Below are 25,085 nucleotides of genomic sequence, written 5' to 3'. Positions count from 1 at the left end.
TTCTCGGAGATCTGTCGAAGAATACGTGTGAAGGTTTGAGTTTCGTTACCAAGTGGATACTGTTATTATACCTGTCGACTGCAATGTTTAGTAGTTCTTTTAAGCGCAAATCTCTATACTCTACTTTGAGGCAACGGAAGACATTAAGGATTGTTAAATGAAATGTTTCAACCTGCCTATTAACTTCATATCCATGTGTAGGGGTTCGATACATCTTTACCCCTAATAATTCAATGAAGTTTGCAATTATTGGACTCACGAAGCTACATTCATTGTCAGTCACTTGGATTTTGGGGACGGTAAAATAATGAAGAACTTTAATTATCTTGTCTCTTAGGTGTAAGACCGATCTTAAGAAGAAGAGGAAGAGGAAGAGTTTTACAAATTTAGAAAACTTGTCGACACAACTTATGAACTTTTCATTCTGTAATTCAATTATGTCTAGATGGAGGGTTTCACATGTATAGTTAGGGATATTAGTAGGTTGGAACTCAAGGCGAATAGGATGTCTGTCATATTTATTAGTATATTTAGTTTTTCGTTAATATCTTTGGGATGTAGGGCGTCTAAAGTAAAGTTAACTTTTTTCTTTTAATGGAATTTTGATATTTTGCAACTAAAGGACATTAGTGCTTCTATCGATAATAGCCTTAAGTTCTTTCAAGGTATCATCTCCAATAATACCATCAAAAGACGCAAGGCCTGGCAGCACATAGAATTTTAAAAATGTTCCGATGCCAAGTTTCTTAAAAAACCTTACTCAACAGATTACGAAATATTGATTTCTCCACCGGCTGATCGTACTGTGAAGGGGTTTTTTATGCGCGTGGTCCGTTGTCCAATCTTTGGACTAACAAAGTGAAAAAGTTCTAGGTATGTATGTATGTACAAAAAATTAATCTAGACTAATTCTGTGCAACTATTTTGCAAAAAAAAAAAAAAAATTGTAGTTTTTTTTAATAAATTAAATGGCATGTTCATTTTTGAACACGAACTTATTTTGAAGTTATTACTATTCATGCATTTTAGTTAATAACCTTTCGTTCAAAATAGTTTCCTTCTCTTACCTATTTAAAATAAATTAAAACCAATATTTTTATAATTTATTCTAGTTTTTTAGTTTTATTTGTACGTTTCTTAACATAAGCCTTATAATAAAATTCTATAAACATAGACGTCATAAATAAATTTTGAATAATTGCAACTGTATTAAAAAAATTAAATGTTAAATTACACCAATTATTTATCAATGGCATTGCAAAATGGAAAATCAAATAAATAAACTGTAAAATTTGAATTTGTGTAATTCTCTTTTTCCATGGAATTAAATTTATTTTAAGATCCATTGATGAGACCAAATAATATGTATACATTATAACATGTACCAATGAATTAAGGATACCCAACATTGTAGGATGACTTCCTGAAATATAAAAAAAAACACAATAAATAAATGAAATGTTATTATAAACAATATCAAAATTTATAATATACCAAAGAAGAATTTCATATAAAGCCAAACTGCCAACACCATTATGGCATGATGATAAACATGAAGAAAAGATATTTGATTGTCCTTTTTGCGTAGAACGAAAAATATCTGTAATAAAAAGTTAAATTTTGTTTGTTAATATTAATTCAAAAATAGTGAAGTAAAATAAATGAATTACCGTATCGAAAAGGTCCAAATACTTTGTGATATAATAAATGTACGAAGCTTGCAATAGGCGCATAGTAGTAGGTGATGTATCCGTGAAGTTCACAGGCTGACAAGTCATATCGAATTCATTTTGCGTGTATGAGTTTAGGATGCCCTTTATAGAAAAAAAAAAGAAATGTTTTGTGTGAATTAATTTAAGACCAAGGAAACGTTTTACAAAAAGAATAAAATATTTCTTTAAGTACATATATGTAGATAAAATAGTGAATTTTAATGAATGCTCAACTTAAATCTTGTGTCATTTTGTGTGCATGTCGAATCTAAGAAGGACTTTAAAACAACCAAATAGAACGTAATACCAGAGTGCCCCATATTTGAAAATTAATCCAAATATCAAAACAAGTTTCTTTATTTTTTGGAGTTGGAAATATTTCTTAATTTTTTTCGCACTTATAGGCTAGGATTTTATTGAAAGTTCAATGGTTTTTTTTCAGCTCAATTTCGTAATTCGTTAAATGCGAGGTCATTAAAGGCCTATTCTCATTCCTTTTTGTTAAATTTTAAAATAAAATTTATAATTATTTTTCGTTTTCATTTGTTAATTAGAATAATTTATTTTTATAGAATACACGGTTGTTATTAAAATAATTTTTAACTATTTTAGCTATTTAGAAAAAAAGACAACGATTTTTTCTAAATATTTGGCATTTTTGTCAAATAATTAAAATTTAAAAGACATTCAAATAATTTCAATCGATAAATTAAGCTCATTTCAGCTATCGTTAAAGTCATATTATTCATTTAAAGTCTTTGTCTTGCTTCCAATATTTCGTTTGTGATTTAATTTATACTTTAATTCATACACAAATAGTTGCATTCTTTTGAAAAACTTTAAGTTAATAAAATCAAAAAAGTTGCATTTACAAATGTCAAATGTCTTATGCCCAAACAAATTGCATACAAACTACTAAAAACCTTACAGTCTTAGTTTTAGAAATTGGCATTATTGAATAAAAACTTCCATAAGATAGTTCATTTGAAATATTCAAAATACAAACTCAATAAAAAACTAGTAACATTTCTCGAAAACTATGACAATGGGCTACTGTTAATTTGTAAAAATGATTTCTACTTATACTCTATTTATAAAAGGTTATAAAATAACTACTTGACAACTTGTAATTTCGGAGAACGTAAGACTTCAAATAGTAATTCGGCTTCATTTATTGACTCAGCTTAATCTTATATTTTGTAAGGGACTTCATTTATTATAATATCGTGATTCCAGTTTTTGAGATCAATAATAACGTCTTCACTATGGATTTTGAGCTATTAATTTTTGTACCTGTTTTTTACGGAAAATGATTTAAGATTTTCATTGATAACTTGGAGTTATATTTTTAGAAATTCTTCTGTTTCCTATTTAAAAAAAATACACGCACAATGGTCCCGTACTAAACGAGGACAATTCTTAATTTTTTGACTTTGTCTTAAAGTTTTCTGTTTTTTTCTTTCTTCATTTTAGTTATGATTACAACTGAAAAAAAATAACATTAATGAAATCGATTAAGACAACTTCGAGTTTTAAAGAGATTTAGTAAGTAATATTGGTGTTTTGAGATTTTCAAAATGAGGTACTGCTATTTTTTCTCTATTACATTTCTTCCAAGATAAAATTGTTAACAAAACGAGTCTTAATTTGTCGTTTGCGTAACCAAATTGTAAATATACAAGAAAATAAGAACGTACAACATTTTAAATCAAAAGCTGTCAATCCATAACTTGATAAATTATTGTCTGATGTTTTTTGTTTTTAAATAGAAATTGTATTTGAAATACAACCCTGCACAATACAAATAACTATACCAAATTTCAGCGTAGATATTGAAGAACTGTATCAGCAAACTCTTGAAAAACCATAATATAAATAGTTTTTGAGAGAAAATGGTTTGAACTTTCTCCAAGAAGTAAAGTAGATAAAAATAATATCAACGACAATATGTTATCGAAGTTCTGCTGTTTGTGAGATATTTTTAAACTTTCTAACCGAAGTTCAATAAAAGCGTTTATCAAATAAGCCGTTTTAAATTTGCAATAATTGTTTGGATTATCACAATACAAGTTCCTCATTCTTCTTGTAAGTGGTTGTTATTTTGCTTATTTACAATTAAATGTTAAATCTCTTAAAATTGATAATCAACGGCTTAAGCTCAAAGTATAACACAGATAATTTCAAAATGATTATTATCAAAAACCATCTATTTCTTTCATTTTATTTAATAATAAGCAATAATAAGTGCCTCAGCTTTTTTTCTGACTTTAAGTCCACCGCTTCATTTATTTATTTTTACACATTAGATCATAGTTCTAGTTGAATCCATATTAAACTTTTAAAATTTCAGCCAACAAAATTATGTGTGTTTAAGATAACTATAAAATATACTTACGACAGTAAAAGCGTATCCGTTTAAAAGAATTTGCGATATATTATGAAGTTGAATTAAAAATTTCATATCGAATGGTTTCCGATTTTCCATCCATTGGGGTCCAATTTTTTTAACAAACAACACATAACATATAACTATTGTAAAAACAGACAAAGGGGAACCACCAACTAATGGTAGATGCTGAACGCGAGGATCTGTAATACAAGAAAAAATACACTCTTGTAACTTAAATTGATTCTAGGGAAATATCCTTCTTAAAATTTTGTTGATGTCGAAAATGTATGTACCTTTGGTAAATGCTGAGGTCAAATCTCTTGTAAGATAATAATAGGCTATTCTACTAACTTCAGCCATGTTTTAAATTTATATATTTTTTCTTAATTTTTTAAAACTACACTATTTTCAAAAACACCTTTAGAATGAGTTGATACTAGTTTTCTAACACTTTTTTTGTATGTTCCATACAGAGAATTAGTTTATGGTCTTTTTGTTTAAAGATCAAAAAGTTAAACTTAAAAATTTAGTATTTTTATTGTAGCAGGTTAAATTTCTTTTTTTCGACGAAAATTAATCAATGAACAAACGAGACTACGCGCAACGTTTGACTGCGTTCTGTAAACTAATTTTCGCGATTGGCTCGTTTTCTAATAATTGGCTATCTATTTAGGTATAAATTTGCTAGTTTTTTGGAGGCTAGATTTTACAGGGGAATAAAAAAGAAATCGTCATGAATAAATTTTGTCTATGGAATTTATTTTATTTGAATTGTTGGAACTTGAAACATACTCATACAAACATTTTATGTACATATATCATATCAATGTGCTTGTTATGGTATTTTGAATGCTTATTTGTTTTGATGATACCTTTTATGTTTTTTGGAATTAAATTATTTAATGTTATTATTATTATTGTTTTTCTAGGTTAAATTTTCAACAAAAAATAACATAACATATTAAAATACAATTTTATGAATTTTGAATTGTTATGAATAAAACAGAATGAAATTGATTGAGTAATATTCATAGTTTTTTATTTATATTTTATATTTTTTTTTATAAAGGATGGAAATAGGTGAGTTTTATAATTTGTTTGTATTTGTTATGATTCCGATGAAAAGCTATGCACAATACCATAGCTTTGAATTTGAATATTTCTAACGCAATAGACCTTGACTAAAGTTTAAATGTGTGTTCATTTTTTGCATTGGGTCATGAAAACATACAATTATAGAAGTATTGTAAACAATTCAGATGTGTTTAATATACACGTATTTATGTTTAGCTATGCAATTTAAATTCCAATGTGACTTTAAGTTCGAGACATTCCTTAAAACAAAAATTCAAAAAAAAAAAATTAAGGCAATGTTTTTCAAGTTTCAAATCTCTATCTTAAATTAAAGAGCTTAATGGTTAATGTTGTTTTTCAATTTTTTAAAAACAAGCAATATATAAAGTCCTCAAGGTGTTCGGTTCGCTACTCCACTTTGTTAGCTTAAGACCACAAACATGGTTTAATGAAAACAAAATGTATAAATACAGTTGAAGAACTCAAAATTAAAAGATATACAATGCAACAATGGGCGTACGAATAGGGATAATTATTGATTTTAACGGCAACAGTTACACTTGGGCGTATACGTATACGTATAAGTATATTAACTCTTGTTAAGCAAATAACCTACACATATTCTTAAGTCCTTTAAAAGGATAAACGGAAGTAGATTAATATAACATAAGTTGAGAATAAAACGAGCAGAATAACTTAAATAGTGTAAGTTAGAGATATCGCACAATTCTTGGAGCTCCTTGGAAACAAAATTTAAAATAAGGAGGTTGGATGTGACCTACACAGCTAACTAACGATTGGTGCTCTTAACCTTTTTTCTGTCTAAAGATGTTTGGGATATGAAATCAATTTATTAATATTTTTGTTGTTGTGTTATTTCTTTAATACCAAAATTATATCCATTGGATTTTTATAAGAACATAAGCATGTTCTAGAGACGAAATTCTTTATACAAAAATTGGGTGTTGTTTTTCTCAAGATATGAAGTAAAACAAAAAAAAAAGAGGCTGGAATGCGACCCACACGAATAACTTCCCATCCCGTCTGTCGATTTGTCTTTATGTACCCGTATCAATTTTTACCAAATTTGCGTACTATTTTTTGTAGATTTTATTTTTTATGAAAAAACGGACTGTTGGATTTTTATATAAAAATTACTGAATATTGAAAACAATATTTTCTGTGAAATAAAGTAACTTTGAAGCAAATATTTGAAAGAGAGATATTTGAGTCGAAAATCAACTATTACCAACTTTTGTCAACTTTTGTTTAGGTTTTTAATTTTTTGTACAAAAACTGTGAATCAATTTTTATAAACTCGTATACATTTTTTTTAGGTTTTTATATTTTATATAAAAACTGTCAATTCGATTTTTCTCAAAATTGTTCCTAATGCTGAAAACAATATTTCTTATACGGAACAATTAGGTAGAACTTATTATCACAATTTTTTGAAAAAAATATTTGAGTCGAAAATCATTTTTTACCAAGTTTTGTTAATTTTTTTTCGGTTTTTAATTTTATGTAAGAAAACTGTCGATTCGATTTTTTTCAAAATTTTACTGAATGTTGACAACAATATTTTTTGAAAGATTAAAGTAAATTAAAGCCAATGTCTCAAAGTTTTGATAAGATTATTGAGTCGAAAATCGATTTTTAAAAACTTTTATTATTTTTTTTAGGTTTTTTTTTTTTGTTAAAAAAAGGTCAATTTGATTTTTCTCAACATTTTTCAGAATGTTGAAAAGAATATTTCTTATAAGATAAAATAAGTTTAAAGCCTAAATTTCAAGTTTTTGAAAAGATATTTGAATTGATATTTAATTTTTAACAAGTTTGAGTAATGTTTTTTTTGGATTTTTATTTTTTATAAAAAAACTATCAATTTGATTTTTCTCAAAATTTTATCAGATGTCAAAAACATTATTTTTCGGTGCATAAAATTGTTTTGGAGATGAAATCATACTTAAGTCGTAAAATTTTGGAGGTGACAATTTTTTTTTCATTTTTTTTTGATTTATAAAAAAACAGTTAGATGTATTTTTTTTTTTTTAAATAAATTTCTTTCATATCACGTTACAATATATTATATAAAATTTAATTCAAGTCTTTAGCGTTTTTGGTTCGTAAGATATTTAGGGTTAACCAAAATTTTCACCTTTTTTCAAACTGCTATATTTAAAAAACCGGCCACGCAATTTTCTTGAGAGCCCTTTCTGCATCTTTCTGTCTTATTATATGTATAACAACATTTATTTGAAATCGATATCTCTTCTGGTTCTTGAGCTATGGACGACAAAAAAAAACGTTGCGAACGTACCGACGTACGGACGTACGAACGTACGTACACACGCACGCACAGACATCTTTCTAAAAATCTTTTATTTCGACTCTAGGGACCTTGAAACGTCGAGAAATGTCAAAATTTCCAATTTGACAAATCGTTCCGATTACAATAACTTAATGTGGGAAGTTAAAAATTATCAATTTTTGGAATTTTTTTTGTTAGAATTTCAATTTTTGTAAACAAAAACTATACTTGAAAATAGTTTCCAAAGAAATGTTATGTTGGTTTTCAAAGTTTCTAGCTGTTGTTTTGTTAAGGTTTTTTACTTGCAACACATAGAAAGTGTATGAGAAGTTTTGTATTAGTAGAAAATTTTGAACTCGAGATTTTAAGTCAAAAAAGAGGCTGGGATGCGACCCACACTGATAGCTTCCCCTCCAGTCTGTCGATTTGTCTTGCTTAAAAGTTTGTCTTTATGTACTCGTATCGATTTTACCAAATTTGCGTACTATTTTTTATAGATTTTATTTTTTATGAAAAAAACGGACTGTTTTTATATAAAAATCACCTAATATTGAAAACAATATTTTCTGTAAAATAAAATAAGTTTGAAGCCAATATTTTGAATTTTTGAAAAGCTATTTGAGTCGAAAGTAAATGTTTACCAAGTTTTAGTATTGATTTTTTAGAGTTTTATTTTTTGTAAAAAAACCGTCAATTCGATTTTCTTCAAAATTCTATCGAATGTTGAAAACAATATTTTCTATAAGATAAAATTAGTTTGAAGCCTAAATTTCAAGTTTTTGAAAACATATTTGAATCCATATTCAATTTTTACCAACTTTTGTTAATTTTTGTTCGGTTTTTAATTTTTTATGAAAAAAAACTGTCAATTCGATTTTGTTCAAAATTTTACTGAATGTTAACAACAATATTTTTTGAAAGATAGAAGTAGTTAAAAGCCAATATCTATAATTTTTGAAAAGATATTTGAGTCGAAAATCAATTTTTACCAACTTTGATTAATTTTTTTTGTAGGTTTTTATTTTTTGTAAAAAAAACTGTCAATTCGATTTTTCTTAAAATTTTACTGAATGTGGAAAACAATATTTCTTATAAGATAAAATAAGTTTGAAGCTTTAATTTCAAGTTTTTGAAAAGATATTTGAATCGATATTTAATTTTTACGAACTTTGAGTAATGTTTTTTTTAGATTTTTATTTTTTATAAAAAAAACTGTTAATTCGATTTTTATCAAAATTTTAACAGATTTTTAAAACATTATTCTCCGTTGCTCAAAATTGTTTTGGAGATGAAATCATATGTAATTCGTTAAATTTAGGATGTGACAAATTTTTTTTTTCAGTTTTTTTGATTTATTAAAAAAAACCGTTAAATTGATTTTTTTGAAAAAATATACTTCTTTTATATCACGTTACAATATATTATATAAAATTTAATTCAAGTCTCTAGCGTTTTTGGTTCGTAAGATATTTAGGGTTAACCAACATTTTCACCTTTTTTTTAAACTGCTATGGTAAACAATCCACCCATGCAATTTTCTTCAGAGCCCTTTCTGCATCTTTCAGCCTTATTATCTGTATAACAAAATTTATTTGAAGTCGATATCTCTTCTGGTTCTTGAGCTATGGACGACGAAAAAAACGTACGGACGTACTGACGTACGGACGTACGAACGTACGTACACACGCACGCACAGACATCTTTCTAAAAATCTTTTATTTCTACTCTAGGGACCTTGAAACGTCGAGAAATGTCAAAATTTTCAATTTGACAAATCGGACCCATTACAATAACTTCCTATGGGAAGTTAAAAATTATGTCTCCAGATTCTGTCCGTCTGTCTATCTGGCTTCTTTAGCCTAAACAATGGGTTTATTGTATTTAAACTTTTGAATTAAGGTTTTAAGCAGATTTGAGTTAGGCGTTAACAGTGATCCCAAATTATTTATAGTCTAAAATCGAAAATTGGAATTTTCCCAAAAACAAATTGATAGATTTTTACTAAACCTTCTCTAACATTTGTTTTTCTAAACTTGTTTTCTTTCAATAAAAATTAGATTCACGACTCTGAGGCGCGAACCTGCTCATGTATCTTAAGAGCCTGTTTACAAATATCAACTGTATTTTAAGGTTTAAAAATGTTTTTTAATACAAATTAAACACAGAAAAAAATCGTTTAAAAGTCATTACCTTCAATTATTCACGAGGTATCGGTAATCGAATATAAATTTGTATTAATTTTGTGTAGATTTCAATTTTGATGAAAAAAACTAACTGTTGGATTAAAAAAATGTTTAAATATCAAAAACAATATTTTCTATAAGGGCAATATTATATATTATGTACTTAAAAAGATATTTGACTCCAAACTTAATTTGTATTTAGTTTTAGGTACGTTTTTTATATTTTTTTATTTTTTGTAAGAAAAAAAATTAACAAAAATTTAACTGAATGTTGAAAACAATATTTTTATAAGATGAAATCAGTGTGAAGCCAATATCTTAAATTTTTAAAAAGATAATTGATTCAAAATTCAATTTTTACCAACTTTTAGTGATGTTATTTTGTATGTTTTTATTTATCGTAAGAAAACTGTCAATTCGATTCTTTTCAAAACTTTACCAAATGTCCAAAACGTTATTTCTCGTTGCAATGGACGTACAAACGCACGTACACACAAACATCTTCACTAAAATCTTTTATTTAAACTGTAGTGACCTTGAAACGTCGAGGAATGTCAACACTTTCAATTTGACAAATTGGACGTATTACAATAACTTCAATTTGTTATTGAAGTTTAAAAAAAAGAATTTGGCGTTTTACAAAAAAAACTGTATTTAAATTTTGTTGACGACACCTCAAAACCTGTCTATTAAGAACCGTTTGATTGTAAATTTCATACTTAGGCCGATATACAGATCTCCAGTTTCAACTACATCTGAGCCAGCTGTGGCAGTCATATGACAAAAACAATATTTAAATAACAATGCTTTCGAATAAAGTTAATTTAAAAATATTATTCTTATTTTATTCTATTTCAGCGGTCCCACAGACTTCACCGTAGAAATAAACCCTTAGTTCTTGTGGTCATTTTGACTTGAAGTCAGTTTCAACACTATATACATTAAAAAGCAATCTGTTAGTTTTTAACTTATCACTTGAAAGTATTTTGCTTCATTAAAAAAAATCGTCCAAATAGTTTCCTTAAAACACAATAAGCTTTAAGGAAGTTTTTTTTATTTCATATGAATTTGTTTAATGACAAATATTTATGTTCAATGTGTCCAAATTTTTGATCAAATTTAATTTATAAAAAGTGTATTTAGAATATTAAAGACAACGTACATAATTTACTCGTATATAAATAACACTCAAAATAAAAACGAAGGATTAAACAAAAATTTAAAAATACAAATTCTGTTTTTTATTTCTAAACAAAACCCTCTTAATAATAAGTCAAATTTGAAATTCATATACATACATATGTTTGACATTATGCAACAATGCAAACATAAAATAAATCATTACTATTATAGAAAAATATTTTACGGGTATTTTAAAACGTACTTAGGCAATTAAAGGCAAACAAAATGATTTGAAATGGAACAATTGTACATGTGTATAAATATATTTGTACATAATGGGCAAAACAATAAATTTTTTGGCTTTCAAATCAATCTACTCGATTTATTTGTTTTATTTCATTTTTATAATATTCCAATTAAACATATATTACTTGTTTTTTTTTTAATTCTTAATTTTAATATTTAATCACCATCATCATCATGAATTATTATTATTCGTTATGTTTTATATTTCATTGCATGAGTTGAGTATATTTTTGTTTAAAATGAATATATTCTTGAGGCTTATTGTGTTTGTCATATTTTGTTTTGAACACTCCGTGTGACTTACTTAGGATCATTTAAGAAAAATAAATAAAATGTAAATGAGGTTTCAGTAATCACTCATTTTGACTAAAAAATTGATTTTTCCATATTAAAGTTTTGAAGTTTTTGAGTTTTGGTATAATTTTCTTATGTATATCAGTCCTTTCCAAAATTATTTGTTTGTTTAATCACTTTAAAATTTATTTTTCTCTTTGCGTTGAAATGATTGTAATTAGCCAAAGATTGTGGAAGCTACAATTTCTTTATGATTTTTTTCAAACCTGAGTTTGGTATAACATCAAAATAACATACAAAAAATCATGTTGAAAAGAGTCTGGGATGCGTCCCACACTGATAAATTCCCATTTATGTCGTCTGTGGACTTAAGATCAGATTAGATTAGGTATTGATTTTATTTAAGCATACATTTTAAACAATAATTTGGTATTATGCATAGCATTGCCGTCTGCCTAATTAACAACTAAAAGTATAGCTTTATATATGTGAAAAAAGTTTAAGATTAAAATGATTCATTTAAAATTTGACGTCTATATTTAAGTGCTGTTTTGCACTATGCATATAACTTTGTGACATCCATTTCCTGTAGAAAACTTGTGATATCAGTATTTGAAAGAAAGTAACTGCCTAGGATAAGTCTTCTTATTTCTCTAAATATCGCACATTGTCTAACAAGAAGTTCAGATTAAGGAGTTCTCAACTCCTCTTGGCCGGAACATGCACCAAATTTGGTCAATGATATATTTGTCGTGGAAGTAGATTCTTTACCGGAGATCGTAGTCTATAGTCTACTGTAAACCATGTGGTGCAGTGAGCTTTTGGCTTGCTCCGTGTATTGTGTTCTTGAGGCTTCATCCAAACGAGCTATTAGGCGATATAAAGTTGACTTTCAAGAGGCAAGGTTACTATAGTTTAGGTCAAAATCCACCTGCTCGGCTAGTTCAATTCAGTCTTTAAACCATCCACTTCGGGATTGGATTGTATGAAGCACTACTTTCTTTGGGAGATGATAATTTGGCATATCCAGAACTTTGAGGATGTAATCGGCCTGCAGCTTGAGAGTATTTATAAATAAAGGCGATAAACCCGTTTCCAGCATGTCTAGTTGGCGTACTCGAAGGAAGGTGGAAAATCCGTTTTATTGAAAATCCGAGCACTTTTTCCACTTGCTCATATTTCCGACCCCCCAAGCTTGCCCTTCATAAAATATAACTGATTTCGATACAGCTTCGTATACCCTTGAATTTACTGGTGTGCGTAATTGTCGTATTATTAAAACATTGCTTCCATGCTACGATTAATGCTGTTTCGCTTTAACAAGTTAATTTTTACTAATTTTGGTAACTTCTTTTTAAGTTTTTATTTCGTATAAAAATTTCTGTTGGATTTTTTCAAAGATAATAAAAAAATTAAAAAAATGTTCATAAAAATAATTATTTTTGAAAAAATACCTCAATTTATTTTCGATATATTCGAGACAAACATCAGTTTTTAAGAACGTTGTGTAGATATTTTGTTTTTTTAACTTCCCATAGGAAGTTATTGTAATGGGTCCGATTTGTTAAATTGAAAATTTTGACATTTCTCGACGTTTCAAGGTCACTAGAGTCGAAATAAAAGATTTTTAGAAAGATGTCTGTGCTTGCGTGTGTACGTACGTTTGTACGTCCGTACGTCCGTACCTCCGGACGTTCGCGACGTTTTTTTCGTCTTTCATAGCTCACGAACCAGAAGAGATATCGACTTAAAATACATTTTTTTATACTGATAAAAAGGCAGAAAGACGCAAAAAGGGCTCTCAAGAAAATTGCGTCGGTGGGTTTTTTACCATTAATAATAATTGGGTGGCGCGACAGTCCGTTAAGAACCAGGGCCTAGTGACTTACAACTCTTAACCATACCTGTGTGCGAGTAATGTTTTCAGGAATGGAGGGGACCTACAGTTTATATGCCGACTCCGAACGGCTTATTTTGAGAAAGCACTTTTTCATGACAATAGTTACTCTTGGAGAATTTGTCAATTCCTCGCAAGAGGCAGTACCCGTGAAAAGACTTTAGATGGCATAGGCAGGGATCGAACCCAAGACCTCTAGCATGACAGTCCAACGCACTAACCATCATGCCACGGGTACCACGGGTTTTTTACCATAGCAGTTTGAAAAAAGGTGAAAATTTTGGTTAACCCTAAACATCTTACGAACCAAAAACGCTAGAGACTTGAATTAAATTTTATATTATATATTGTAACGTGATATCAAAGAAGTATATTTTGTGAAAAAAATCCATTTAACGTTTTTTTTTTAAATCCAAAAAAACTGAAATTTGTCACCTCCAAAATTTTACGACTTAAATATGATTTCAGCTCCAAAACAATTTTGTGCAACGAAAACTAATGTTTTTTTCATCTGATAAAATTTTAAGAAAAATCGAATGAACAGTTTTTTTTATAAAAATTAAAATCTAAAAAAAACATTTCTCAAAATTGGTTAAAAATAATTGAATATCGATTCAAATATCTTTTCAAAAAGTTGAAATTTAGGCTTCAATCTTATTTTATCTTATAAAAAATATTATTTTTAATTTTCTTAAAAATTTTGAGAAAAATCGAATTGACAGTTTTTGTACAAAAAATTAAAAACCTAAAAAAAAATTAACAAAAGTTGGTAAAAATTAATTTTTGACTCAAATAGCTTTTCAAAAATTAAAAATATTGGCTTCAAAGTTTCTTTATTTCACAGAAAATATTGTTTTCAATATTCAGTAATTTTTATATAAAAATCCGTCCGTTTTTTCATAAAAAATAAAATCTACAAAAAAATAGTACGTTTATTTGGTAAAAATTGATGCGAGTACATACTCGTATAGACAAACTTTTAAGCAAGACAAAACGACAGACGGGATGGGAAGTTATCAGTGTGGGTCGCATCCCAGCCTCTTTTTTTTTTTTAAATACCTCAATTTATTTTCGAGATATTCGGGACAGAAATCAGTTTTTAAGAACGTTTTGTAGTATTTTGTTCGTAGATTTTTATTTATTTAGACAAAAATGTTGAATTTTGAACAAATTAATTAAAAAAAAAAAAAAATCGAAATGTAAAAAAGAAACAACTCCTATTAGAAAAAAAATAGTTTAAGGGCAATATTTTAAATGGTTGTCAAAATATTCGAGTCGAAAATACGTTTTCACCAACTCTTAGTAGTATTAATTTTACGTTTTTATTTTTTTTTTTGGAGAAAAACCATAAATTCGATTTTTCTTAATATTTTACTTTGCATTTCGAAGATGAACGGTTGGTTGATTTTTGAAAAGTATTTTTACAACTCAAAAAACTGGAAAAGACTATGTTGCTTCGAAGATTTTAAAAACAAAAATTAGCTTAAAAATAATTTTAAATAAAAAATAATAACAATTTTGAAATCTAATAATTTTTTTTGAAAACTGAAATTAATTATTTTATAAAAACAAATTTCGACTAAAAATTGATTTTTGAATAACATATTTTGAGAAGAAATACAAAATTTGCTTATATTTTACATACAATAAATTTGAATTTTTTTTAATAAACGATAAAGTCCTGCACATTAAAACATTAAATTGGTTTTATATCTCAAAAATCTAGACAGAAAAGAGTTTCAACTTCAATTATAAATTGCATACTTTTTGAAGGTCTTTTAATGACAAATAAATACCATCCACAATTTGTTTAAGCACGAATGAGAAATTATTGGTTTGAGTCATATTACAGCACAATCAACACTAGATGGCGCTTGAGATTAAGAATGTGGTTTTAAGTTTCTCAACAAATATATTATTAAGTTTGAAAACCCAAATGACATTTAAATGAGACTGACTCTGGTCATTAATATTAAATACAAGTTTTGTGGCAAAAGTCTATAGAACCGGAAACTTACAAAAAAAAATCGTAAAAAGTCACTAGATATTAAGTTTTTAAATTTTTAAATTCTTATTGACCACAAAACCAAATTATCCACTGATAGGAATTAAACTGTTTCATTAATATGGTTTTGTTTTAATTTTGGGGTCAATAAGGGTTTAAACATAAATTGAACTGTATTTAGTAGAGATATCGTCTTAGATCAGTCTTATAATTAATGCTACCTTTTTCATGAATCTTAAATGTCCTCTGGAATCATTATGTTATTTTCAAAGTGTACATGGTCTGTTGCGCTATCAGATTCCTTTTACATAGCCTTCAAATTCGCTTGTTAAGTCAAGCGTGAAAAAGCAGAAATGTCAGATCGAATTTTTGATGAAAATAAAAACCAATATTTAAATAACTAAAATGCAGAATCGGTCCGAATATAGCACACTTGTATTTTTTCAACAACATGTGCTAAACAAAACAAGAAAGGTATACATTTGAGCTTAAGTTGAGCGCCAACAATTTATTCGTTGCAGTGTGGGTGGTATGTGGAACGCGAATAGAGTTTGACAGTTCGTAGCAACCAAACGGCAATTCGTTACTACCAAATTGTTTTTACAAAATTGTCTTGTTTTAGAGAACAAAATACAAATTTTATTATCCTAACATAAGTATCAATTGGTTTCTTATAATTTAAATGTCTTTATTTTTGAAATTGACTTTTTGAAATGTGTAAAATCACGTTTTTTCTTCCATTCGTGGTTCGCTCTCATGTGCAAGGCACTTAAGTTATTTCATTGTTCAAAAGTCCGACTATAAGCGGTAACATGACAATAAAATTTGTAAAAAAGAAAGACTAGAACCCTATCCTATAGACGGGGAGTGTAAAACCGATTCGTTAAAAATATATAAACATATGTGACCTCAAATTTTTGCAACCCCAATATTCGGCGTTGAAATGTTTTCCTAACAAAAAACATCCTTGAATTTCATCAAAATCGCACAAAAATAAAATTTTAAACTAAATTCCAAATATATTTTTAGTTTTTTTTCCATGTTATTTATTCATATTCAAAATTTTACTTCCGTGAAATGCGCACGTTTAGCAACGAAAAAATAGATGTATGCAAAACTACATAACATCTAACCTACATATTTTATATTCAAGTCCCATATAGACTCGTGAGGGGCGTGTACAGGGCATAATTAGCTCTAAAATTCTATTCCGAAGCTCACCGTGTTACTATAGAGCCAGCCATATGTTTGGTAGGGGTTCATTCTGTGATGAATTTACTTTACGGAAATTGCATTTTAATGAAAATACCTTTCTCATATACTTACTCACATAAGCTTGCATTTCTGCTTCATATATGTACGATGTACCTGTACCTTCTATAACAAACCTTTGTCCCTTCAACTAAAATTTAGTCCTTTATTTTATTTTGTATATTTTATAAGCATAAGTGTGTTTTTGTATTTGTGGATATTTTATAGTGTGTGCAGAACAGAACAAAAATTAATTCATTTAATACTACGCTACGCATAAAATTATTAAAATAATATTTTAACTATGTATACAAAACGGAAAAAGGAATTCGCAGAAGAGAACTGTTATCATGATAAAATATTTGTAACAAAAATTAAATAAAAATATGAACGGAACTTAATTATGTGTTAAAAAAAACGAACTACAACAACAAAATAAAAATTACAATAAATCTTTTGAAATGATACGAAAGTAATTCTTTTGTTTATTGCACTTTCGTCCTTTTTCTTATATAAGACCTTCTATAGAAATCAAAAAATAACGCAAACATAAACAAATTCTGTATGAGTCCCACAAACGCTATCAAATTAGGATGGCCGCAATCGTTTTTTACTATAACGATGATAAAATGAAAAACTAGATATCCAAATTGCACAAGTTGCAATTGAGTGATGTAGCGTTTCCACCAGATACTCTTTGTGTACTTTGGATTGATTGAGCTGAGCAGGTAGTAGCTGTACATGATGGTGTGGACGAAGAGGTTGATGACTCCGAGCATTGTTGAATGACTTCCTGTAAGACAAGATGTTTACATAGTAAGTTATATGTTTTAAAATTTTGTTAAGTATTTTAAATGGAATCCTATCTATATAAACTTAACCATGAATGACAGTAACGTCTAAATAAGATTGCTGGAAATAAAAAGTAATGTTTGATATTTAGGACTTTTCCTGCGATAATTATTATAATAAGGTAATCTTTTTATTATGTTTTATTATCACTCAAAACATCGTCATTAGTCATTACTAAAGCTGACCTTTCTTTTAAGGGTTGAAAGAGTTATGAGTTGGAAAAGGTATTTATGAAAAATTAAGTCGTTTAATACCTACTTAAGTGAAGTATTACAAGTACCTACCTCACAGAAAAAGGAATCATTTTTGTTTTTGGTTAAGTTTTGTGATTAGGAGAATTCTTAGGTCATTTATTATTAACTGTTTAAACGGTGGAAAGTTCCATTGAATAAGTCATTCTCGAGATATTCAAAACCAAAAATGTGTTTTGTATTTTTTGTCAAGATAATAGAGACACAAAATTTAAGTAGCGTTATTTATAAAAATATTAGAATAAAGTTAATTATTTTATACAAAATGTCAATTATCATCAATGTTATTTTAGAGTGAAATGGCAGCCGATGCATAACCATGTGATACAACTAAAAGGATGATCATGAATTTTGAAAGATATGAAAGAATTTGCACATTGATAAAAGTTTTCTTATAAGAAAAATTGTTTAGTAATGTGACAACATTGTATTTTCGATTTGGAAAAAATTTAGTCTCACAGGAAATCAAAAGATCCAGAAAAGACTTTCCAAAACTCAGTGGGTATTTTTTTTTATTGTAGCAATTTAAATAGAATGCACGTACACAGCTTTGTATTTATCCAAAAATTCTGTATATTAGGTTTTAGAAATGCAAAAATAGTTTGTTGTCAAAGATTTGAATGCAAAAAAAACTTAATTTTCCAAAATTTGTATTTGAAAATTGTTATAGCGTTTTATTTTAAGTAATTTCGTGTATTTAAATTTGAGTTCACGGATGTTTTTAGTATGTAGTTATTTAGAAAAAAATCTTTTTTCGAGATATCGCAAGTTTTAAAAACAATTGTAATATTTCTCTAAAAATCAGTAATGAATACCATTACATTTTTGATCATCAATTATTATTGTGACAGTATGTCTGGTTTCACAATGTTATTGGTGAGCGTACTATCGAATCAAACGTATTGATTATTCATCTTTTATACTTGATACATGTAAGAACTATATGGCAAGTATTGCATTCGTAAAAAATTTCTAAATCGATATTTATATAAAATATGACATTAATACGATGGTAGAGAAATCGAGAAATGTGGGTCAACTGATTTTGTCTGTCCTCGCCCCTACAGCCCAAACCAGTGGGTCGATTGGATTCAAACTTGGAAATTAAGGCTGAGTTTTTTTATTAACTCCCCATAGGAAGTTATTGTAATTGGTCCGATTTGTCAAATTAAAAATTTTGACTTTTCTCGACGTTTCAAGGTCCCTGGAGTCGAACTAATTGATTTTTAGAAAGATGTCTGTGCGAACGTGTGTACGTACGTTCGTATGTCCGTACGTTCACGACGTTTTTTCGTCGTCCATAGCTCAAGAACCAGAAGAGATATCGATTTCAAATAAATTTTGTTATACAGATAAGAAGGCAGAAAGATGCAGAAAGGGTTCTCAAGAAAATTACGTGGGTGGTTTATTACCATAGAAGTTAGAAAAAAAGATGACAATTTTGGTTAACCCTAAATATCTTACGAACTAAAAACGCTAGAGACTTGAATTAGATTTTAAACAGGTATATTTTTTGAAAAAAATCCATTTAACGGTTTTTTTTACAAATCAAAAAACTGAAAAAAAAATTTGTCACCTCCAAAATTTTACGACTAAAATATGATTTCATCTCTAAAACAATTTTATGCAACGAAGAATAATGTTTTTGACATCTGATAAAATTTTGAGAAAAATCAAATTGACAGTTTTTTTAATGAAAAATAAAACTAAAACAAAAAAAATTACTCAAAGTTGGTAAAAATTGAATATCGATTCAAATATCTTTTCAAAAACTTGAAATTAAGGCTTCAAACTTAATTCATCTTATAAGAAATGTTTTTAATATTCTGAAAATTGTTAAGAAAAATCGAATTGACAGTTTTTTTACTTGCTACATATAGAAACTATATGGCAAGTTTTGCATTCGTGCAAAATTTCGAATTCGAGATTTTAATCAAACATGATATTACGATGGTAGAGAAGTCGAAAAAAGTGGGTCCCGCAATGCCGTCCGGTCGGTTTTGTCTGTGTGTCCACGCTCCTACAGCCTAAACCATTGGGCCGATTGATGTCAAACTTGGAAGTTAAGGTTTTGAGCGGATTCGCGTTAGGCGTTTTTTAATTTTTTTTTTTAAGAGCAAAACTAACAGTGGCTCCTATACAATTTTTTTGGTCAAAAAACGAAAATTCGAATTTTCTCAAAAATAAACCGATAGATTTTTTTTAATTTTCTCTAAAATGTTATTTTTTAACTTTGCTTCTTTTAATAAGAAAAACAAATTTTTGTATTGCTCAGGAATGGTACCGCCTATTTTCTCTAAGTAATATTTTTAGAACAAAATTGAAAAATTTTATACATACAAAATTAATTTAAAAAAAAACGCTCTAACGATTTTCAAAAAAAAATTTTGAAAAATCAACGGTTTTTTGATTTATAAAATGGCATTTAAATTTTTGAAGACAAACTTATTTTTCAGGTAAAATTTTGGATCTTAAAATATTTTTTTAAATATTTTATTAAATTATTTTGACAAAATTTTAATTACATTCCTATCTTTTATTCAAATTAATGCATTTGGTACAATTTATGTATTTTTATAACTATAACTATTGTAAATACCAACTTTGGCCGTGAAACGATTATGATATGTTTAATCAACAATCTATTTTAAAGTGTCTATCAAGAATTATTATCTTGGTACTTTTGTATATTAGAGTTTAAAATATTATTCTTTAAGAATAAGGTTGTTTTACACATATTTTGCTTGCTTTCGATTATATAAAAGAAAAAATGCTTAGTACTAGTTAAAGAATTGTACAACCTGTAGAACTACTGCTTACGTGTCACTTTATAACTAAAATCCAAAACGTACAAGAGCCTGGCTGTAACCAACACATGAATAGCAATTTCTTGAACTTTAACGAAAAAAATAAACTGAACGGAATAACTCCATGTTTGCACTGAAAACTTGTAGGAAAGAAGGATACTTACCAATGACATTCTTTCACTATCATCATAAACATGTCATTACCTAAATATCTGCATAGAGCTAAACACGCGAAGTGAACTATTCTATGTTCGTATTAGACACCTACCTAAATACACAATCAATAGGTGATCGCTTTACAATTTAAACATACATATTCTTCCTCTTTCTTATCTTCAGATAATTTACTTTCCATCCTGGTTCTTCTAACATGAAATTAAAATAAGGCTATCGAATTGAACGAAATAGTTGAATGCATTAACAATTGTTTTCGTTAAGTACGGTTACAAGTATATTTCACTTTCGGGATGAAATGTCCTAGGATGAGTTGTGTGGATGAATTGCTGGTTTTTTTGACAAATTAAATGGCATTTACATCTTTGAAGACAAACTCATTTTACAGATATATTTTAAAATCTTATATAAGTACTTTTTTAAACAGACTTTTTGCATACAGTAGCAAGTTCGTGCGACCCAGTCGTGTATTTTATTTATATAAAAATAAAAATCTAATAAAAACATTGCTCAAAGTTGGTAAAAATTGATTTTCGATTAAAATATCTTTTCAAAACTTTGATATGTTGTCTTTAATTTACTTTTATCTTTAAAAAATATTGTAATCAACATTCAGTAAAATTTTGAAAAAAATCGAATTGACAGTTTTTTTTAACAAAAAATTAAAAAACGATAAAAAATTAACAGAAGTTAGTAAAAAAGTATTTTCGACTCAAATATCTTTTCAAAATTTAAATATTGGCTTTAAACTAATTTTTACTTACAAATAGAATTGTTTTCAACATTAAGACAAATTTTGAGAAAAATCGAATTGACAGTTTTTGTACAAAAAATTAAAAACCTAAACAAAATTTAACAAAAGTTGGTAAAAATTGATTTTCGACTCAAATATCTTTTCAAAACTTTGAAATATTGGCTTTAAACTTATTTTATCTTATAAGAAATATTGTTTTCAACATTCTGAAAAATTTTGAAAAAAATCGAATTGACAGTTTTCTTACAAAAAATAAAACTCTAAAAAAAACAATACTAAAACTTGGTAAAAATTTACTTCAAAAATTAAAAATATTTTCTTCAAACTTATTTTATTTGACAGAAAATATTGTTTTCGATATTCAGTAATTTTTATATAAAAATCCAACAATCCGTTGTATCATAAAAAAATAAAATCTACAAAAAATAGTACGCAAATTTGATAAAAATTGATACAATTGATATAGACAAACTTTTAAGCAAGACAAATCGACAGACGGGATGGGAAGTTATCCCAGCCTCCTTTTTTCTTAAGACTTAAAATAAGAGTAGCCCCATACAATTTCTTTAAGCAAAAATTGAAAACTAAACGTCAAGTGTTTATTTAAAAGTTCTTAACAGTTGAATACTAAAAATATTTGTAAACTCAAATTAAAAATTTTATCTATGAAAAATTAACTAAGAAAAAAACTACTCTAACAATTTTTGAAAAAAAAATCAAGTTTTTTTTATTAATTAAATGACATTTCAATTTTTGAAGACAAAATTATTTTATTTACATTTGTTTAAGTTCTAAAGCATAAGTTCTGTATGTAATTAGGAACAAATGCGTTCGATTCAGTGTTCCCTTTATAATTTTAATGTTGAAAATTGTTACTCTCTCAAAATCTTGACCTAAAATTAATCTTACCAAAACGAAAGGTGTAGCTTTTCCCTTGAAAACTTTTTGAAAATATTGAAAATATATTAAAAAAATATTAATGCTGAGCAGCTCAAACAGTAAATTTTTGTAGGAGAAGTTTTTGCCTACTGTACGCAAGTTTGTGCAGAAAGTTTGTTTGAAACTGCAGGTCCCTGACGATGTAAATTGCCCGTCTCTGAGTTGGATTTTTACCTCTTCAGGTAATTCCAACAATCCTTAAGATATAGTCTACAAAATGTCGTGAAAATAGGAAAGGAGGAAGCCGCTGCGTTCTATAACTAATAGGAATGTTTGCTTTTACTGATAAAATAATTATACGTACGGAAAAATTAAATTTTGTGGAATAGCTTTTGATTTTCTTTAATTTTTAATAAAATACTATTTTTTTTCCTTTCACACCAATGTTCACAATTTAAGCGATAAGGAAATTGCTCACAAAAAATTGTATGAAAATTTAACAACTTGTATTTATTTCCTAATAATACTTAATAAATATATAGAAAACAGGATATATTTAAGTTAATAATATCGGAATTTTGATCAATTTGTTTGAATTTGTATATAAAGACAAGTTTTACCAAAAGATTTATTTCCTTTGTACAAACAAAATGCATTTTAAACGCTCTAAACCATTTAAATGTATCTTCGTTGTTTGAATGCAAATTCGAAAGGTGCGTCTTTCGATTGTTTTTCCAAACAAATTGTACAAATTTGAACACATACCATTTTGTGTTGTTATTCAAAACAAAGCTACAAAGAGAAAAGAAGTAAGTACTGAGAGTTGTAGTCCACAAAATTTTTCTTAATGATTGCTCAAAATACTCAACCAGATTTCAGCTTTCCATCAAAACATTAGTCTTAGACATTTTTAGTTCTAACATAACTACTCTAATGTAAGACTTCTGAACATAAAAAATATAATTGAATCTTAATTTTGATGCCCTCAATAAATCTGACCTACTAAACTATATGTAAATGTTTTATTTCTTATCTGACCTCTTCGAATTAATTGTTAGGGTTACAATTATTTTTTTGTGGGCCTTAAAAATTTAATTTTAAAATATTAGAATCGGAGTGCGAATGAATTAATTAAAAAAGTGCAATTTCAATTCGGTAAGAACGAACGTAATATGAGAAGTATAATCATAATCTTATGTTTATAAAACTTTTTGAGTCTTTGAGTCCAAACTCCAAAATCTATAAGCCTTGAATTAGAATCGATATCATTTCCTCTTGTTTCGAAAAATTACAATAAATGTAATGCAAATTAAAATTACAGCAAAAATGTAAACTTACCAGCCAAAAACTTTGTGAATATGTAAACGGCAAACACCATACCCGCATGGTGATAGACATGTAAAAATGTAATTTGATTATTTTTCTTCCGCAATACAAAAAATACCTGAATAAATTAATCGAGTATTTTGATTAGTGGGTCCTTCAAATTGTATTGTAAAATTACACTTACCGTGTCCAGAAGGTCAACATATTTCGTTATATAATATCCATAAGTTGCCAATAGTAAATTCTGCATCCAGGGTTTATTATTGGTGGTATCTATAGGTTGACAAAACATACTGAATTCTTTTCGAAAATATGAATTTCGAATGCCCTTTTTTTAAAAAAAAAACCAAATAAATAAACTGTTTTTGTTTTTGATTGTTGGTATAAAATTCTTACAAAAATAAACAACCATAAATTACTGACAACTTGAAGAAAATTATAAACTCTAATAACATTTTTCAAGTCATACGGTTTTCGATTCTCCATCCATTTCGGTCCCCATTTCAACACAAAAGCCAAATACAGTATTATCATCAAATACATGGGAAATGGTGATCCCAGAAGGAAGAATCCTTCAACACGAGGATCTAGAAAATCAACGAACAAATTAATTCACTCATTGTTTCTTTTTATCAAAACCCGGAAGGAAGTTAACCATGATAAAATGTTGAAAACAATAAAAATAAATACCTTTATGCTCATTGAACCAATAAGAAATCCAAAAGTAAAAATATTTCAAAATCAAAGCCATTAGAAAATTTTAGATTTCCAAAAAAAAAAAATACCCACTGTCCGTCACTCGGACGAAAATCAAGAACAACAACAACTAGAACAACCACAACAACAAAAAACAAACAAAACACAACACAACCGTATCAAGGCCGCCGAACAAATAACTTTTTGTTGAACATCGTAAAAAAACATTGTTTCCAAAGTCCCCAAACTTTATTCGCAGCAAGAAAGTGGAAATTCAAAAGTCTTTAGATAATTAAAATTCCGAAGAAATTAATGAAAACAAAAAGGCTATCGGCTGTCGGGTAGTGACCTATGTAAATTTTGGGATTGACAAATTCAAAAAAAAGAAATAAAATCAAACTCATTAGATACCTTAGCTCAACTTATACCTACTTATACTTTCGGTTAGGGGCTAGGTTAGCATAATTTTGAGAAAAAAAAAGTTATTGAACCTTTCGCGTGAGGGCTGAAATTTTTTTTTTAAAAATTTTTTGTCTCATTTACAGTTCTGCGCGCGACTAAGAGTTTGAGGAGAAAATTGATTGGGAAGCGCGTGTCAAGTGATATGTTAAAGTGAAAGTAGCTTTTTGTAGTATTGTAGAAAAGGATTTTTTGTGGTGCATTATATGTTTTTTTTTTCAGGCGCGAAGCAAGGTGTTTCTGTAAACTTAATTATCCACGCGACAAGTGGCACCGACAAATAGACGCGTGGATCAAGGAATTCGAAAATCAGTAATTTTGGAAAACAGATTCATTGTGTTTT

The 25,085-nt window shown here is 27.7% G+C and overlaps 2 protein-coding genes across 2 annotated transcripts; both read right to left on the bottom strand.

The window, feature by feature from the left end:
• Window positions 1-1,089: 1,089 nt before the first annotated feature.
• On the bottom strand, window positions 1,090-4,744 carry LOC129947815 (elongation of very long chain fatty acids protein 7-like). Its single transcript, XM_056058514.1, has 5 exons — window positions 4,395-4,744; window positions 4,108-4,301; window positions 1,671-1,814; window positions 1,495-1,600; window positions 1,090-1,423 (listed from the first exon to the last, which is right to left on the bottom strand). Exons 1-5 carry the CDS (start codon window positions 4,459-4,461, stop codon window positions 1,104-1,106), a joined length of 831 nt encoding a protein of 276 aa, XP_055914489.1. The 5' UTR covers window positions 4,462-4,744; the 3' UTR covers window positions 1,090-1,103.
• Window positions 4,745-16,992: 12,248 nt separating this feature from the next.
• On the bottom strand, window positions 16,993-24,617 carry LOC129947488 (elongation of very long chain fatty acids protein AAEL008004-like). The gene is made up of 5 exons (XM_056058064.1): window positions 24,278-24,617; window positions 23,984-24,174; window positions 23,772-23,915; window positions 23,600-23,705; window positions 16,993-17,337 (listed from the first exon to the last, which is right to left on the bottom strand). Exons 1-5 carry the CDS (start codon window positions 24,336-24,338, stop codon window positions 17,030-17,032), a joined length of 810 nt encoding a protein of 269 aa, XP_055914039.1. The 5' UTR covers window positions 24,339-24,617; the 3' UTR covers window positions 16,993-17,029.
• Between the last annotated feature and the right edge of the window lie 468 nt (window positions 24,618-25,085).

Source organism: Eupeodes corollae, chromosome 2 (genome assembly GCF_945859685.1).
Source record: "Eupeodes corollae chromosome 2, idEupCoro1.1, whole genome shotgun sequence".
In the NCBI taxonomy this organism is placed as follows: domain Eukaryota; kingdom Metazoa; phylum Arthropoda; class Insecta; order Diptera; family Syrphidae; genus Eupeodes; species Eupeodes corollae.
This window is presented reverse-complemented; position numbering and strand designations above follow the sequence as displayed.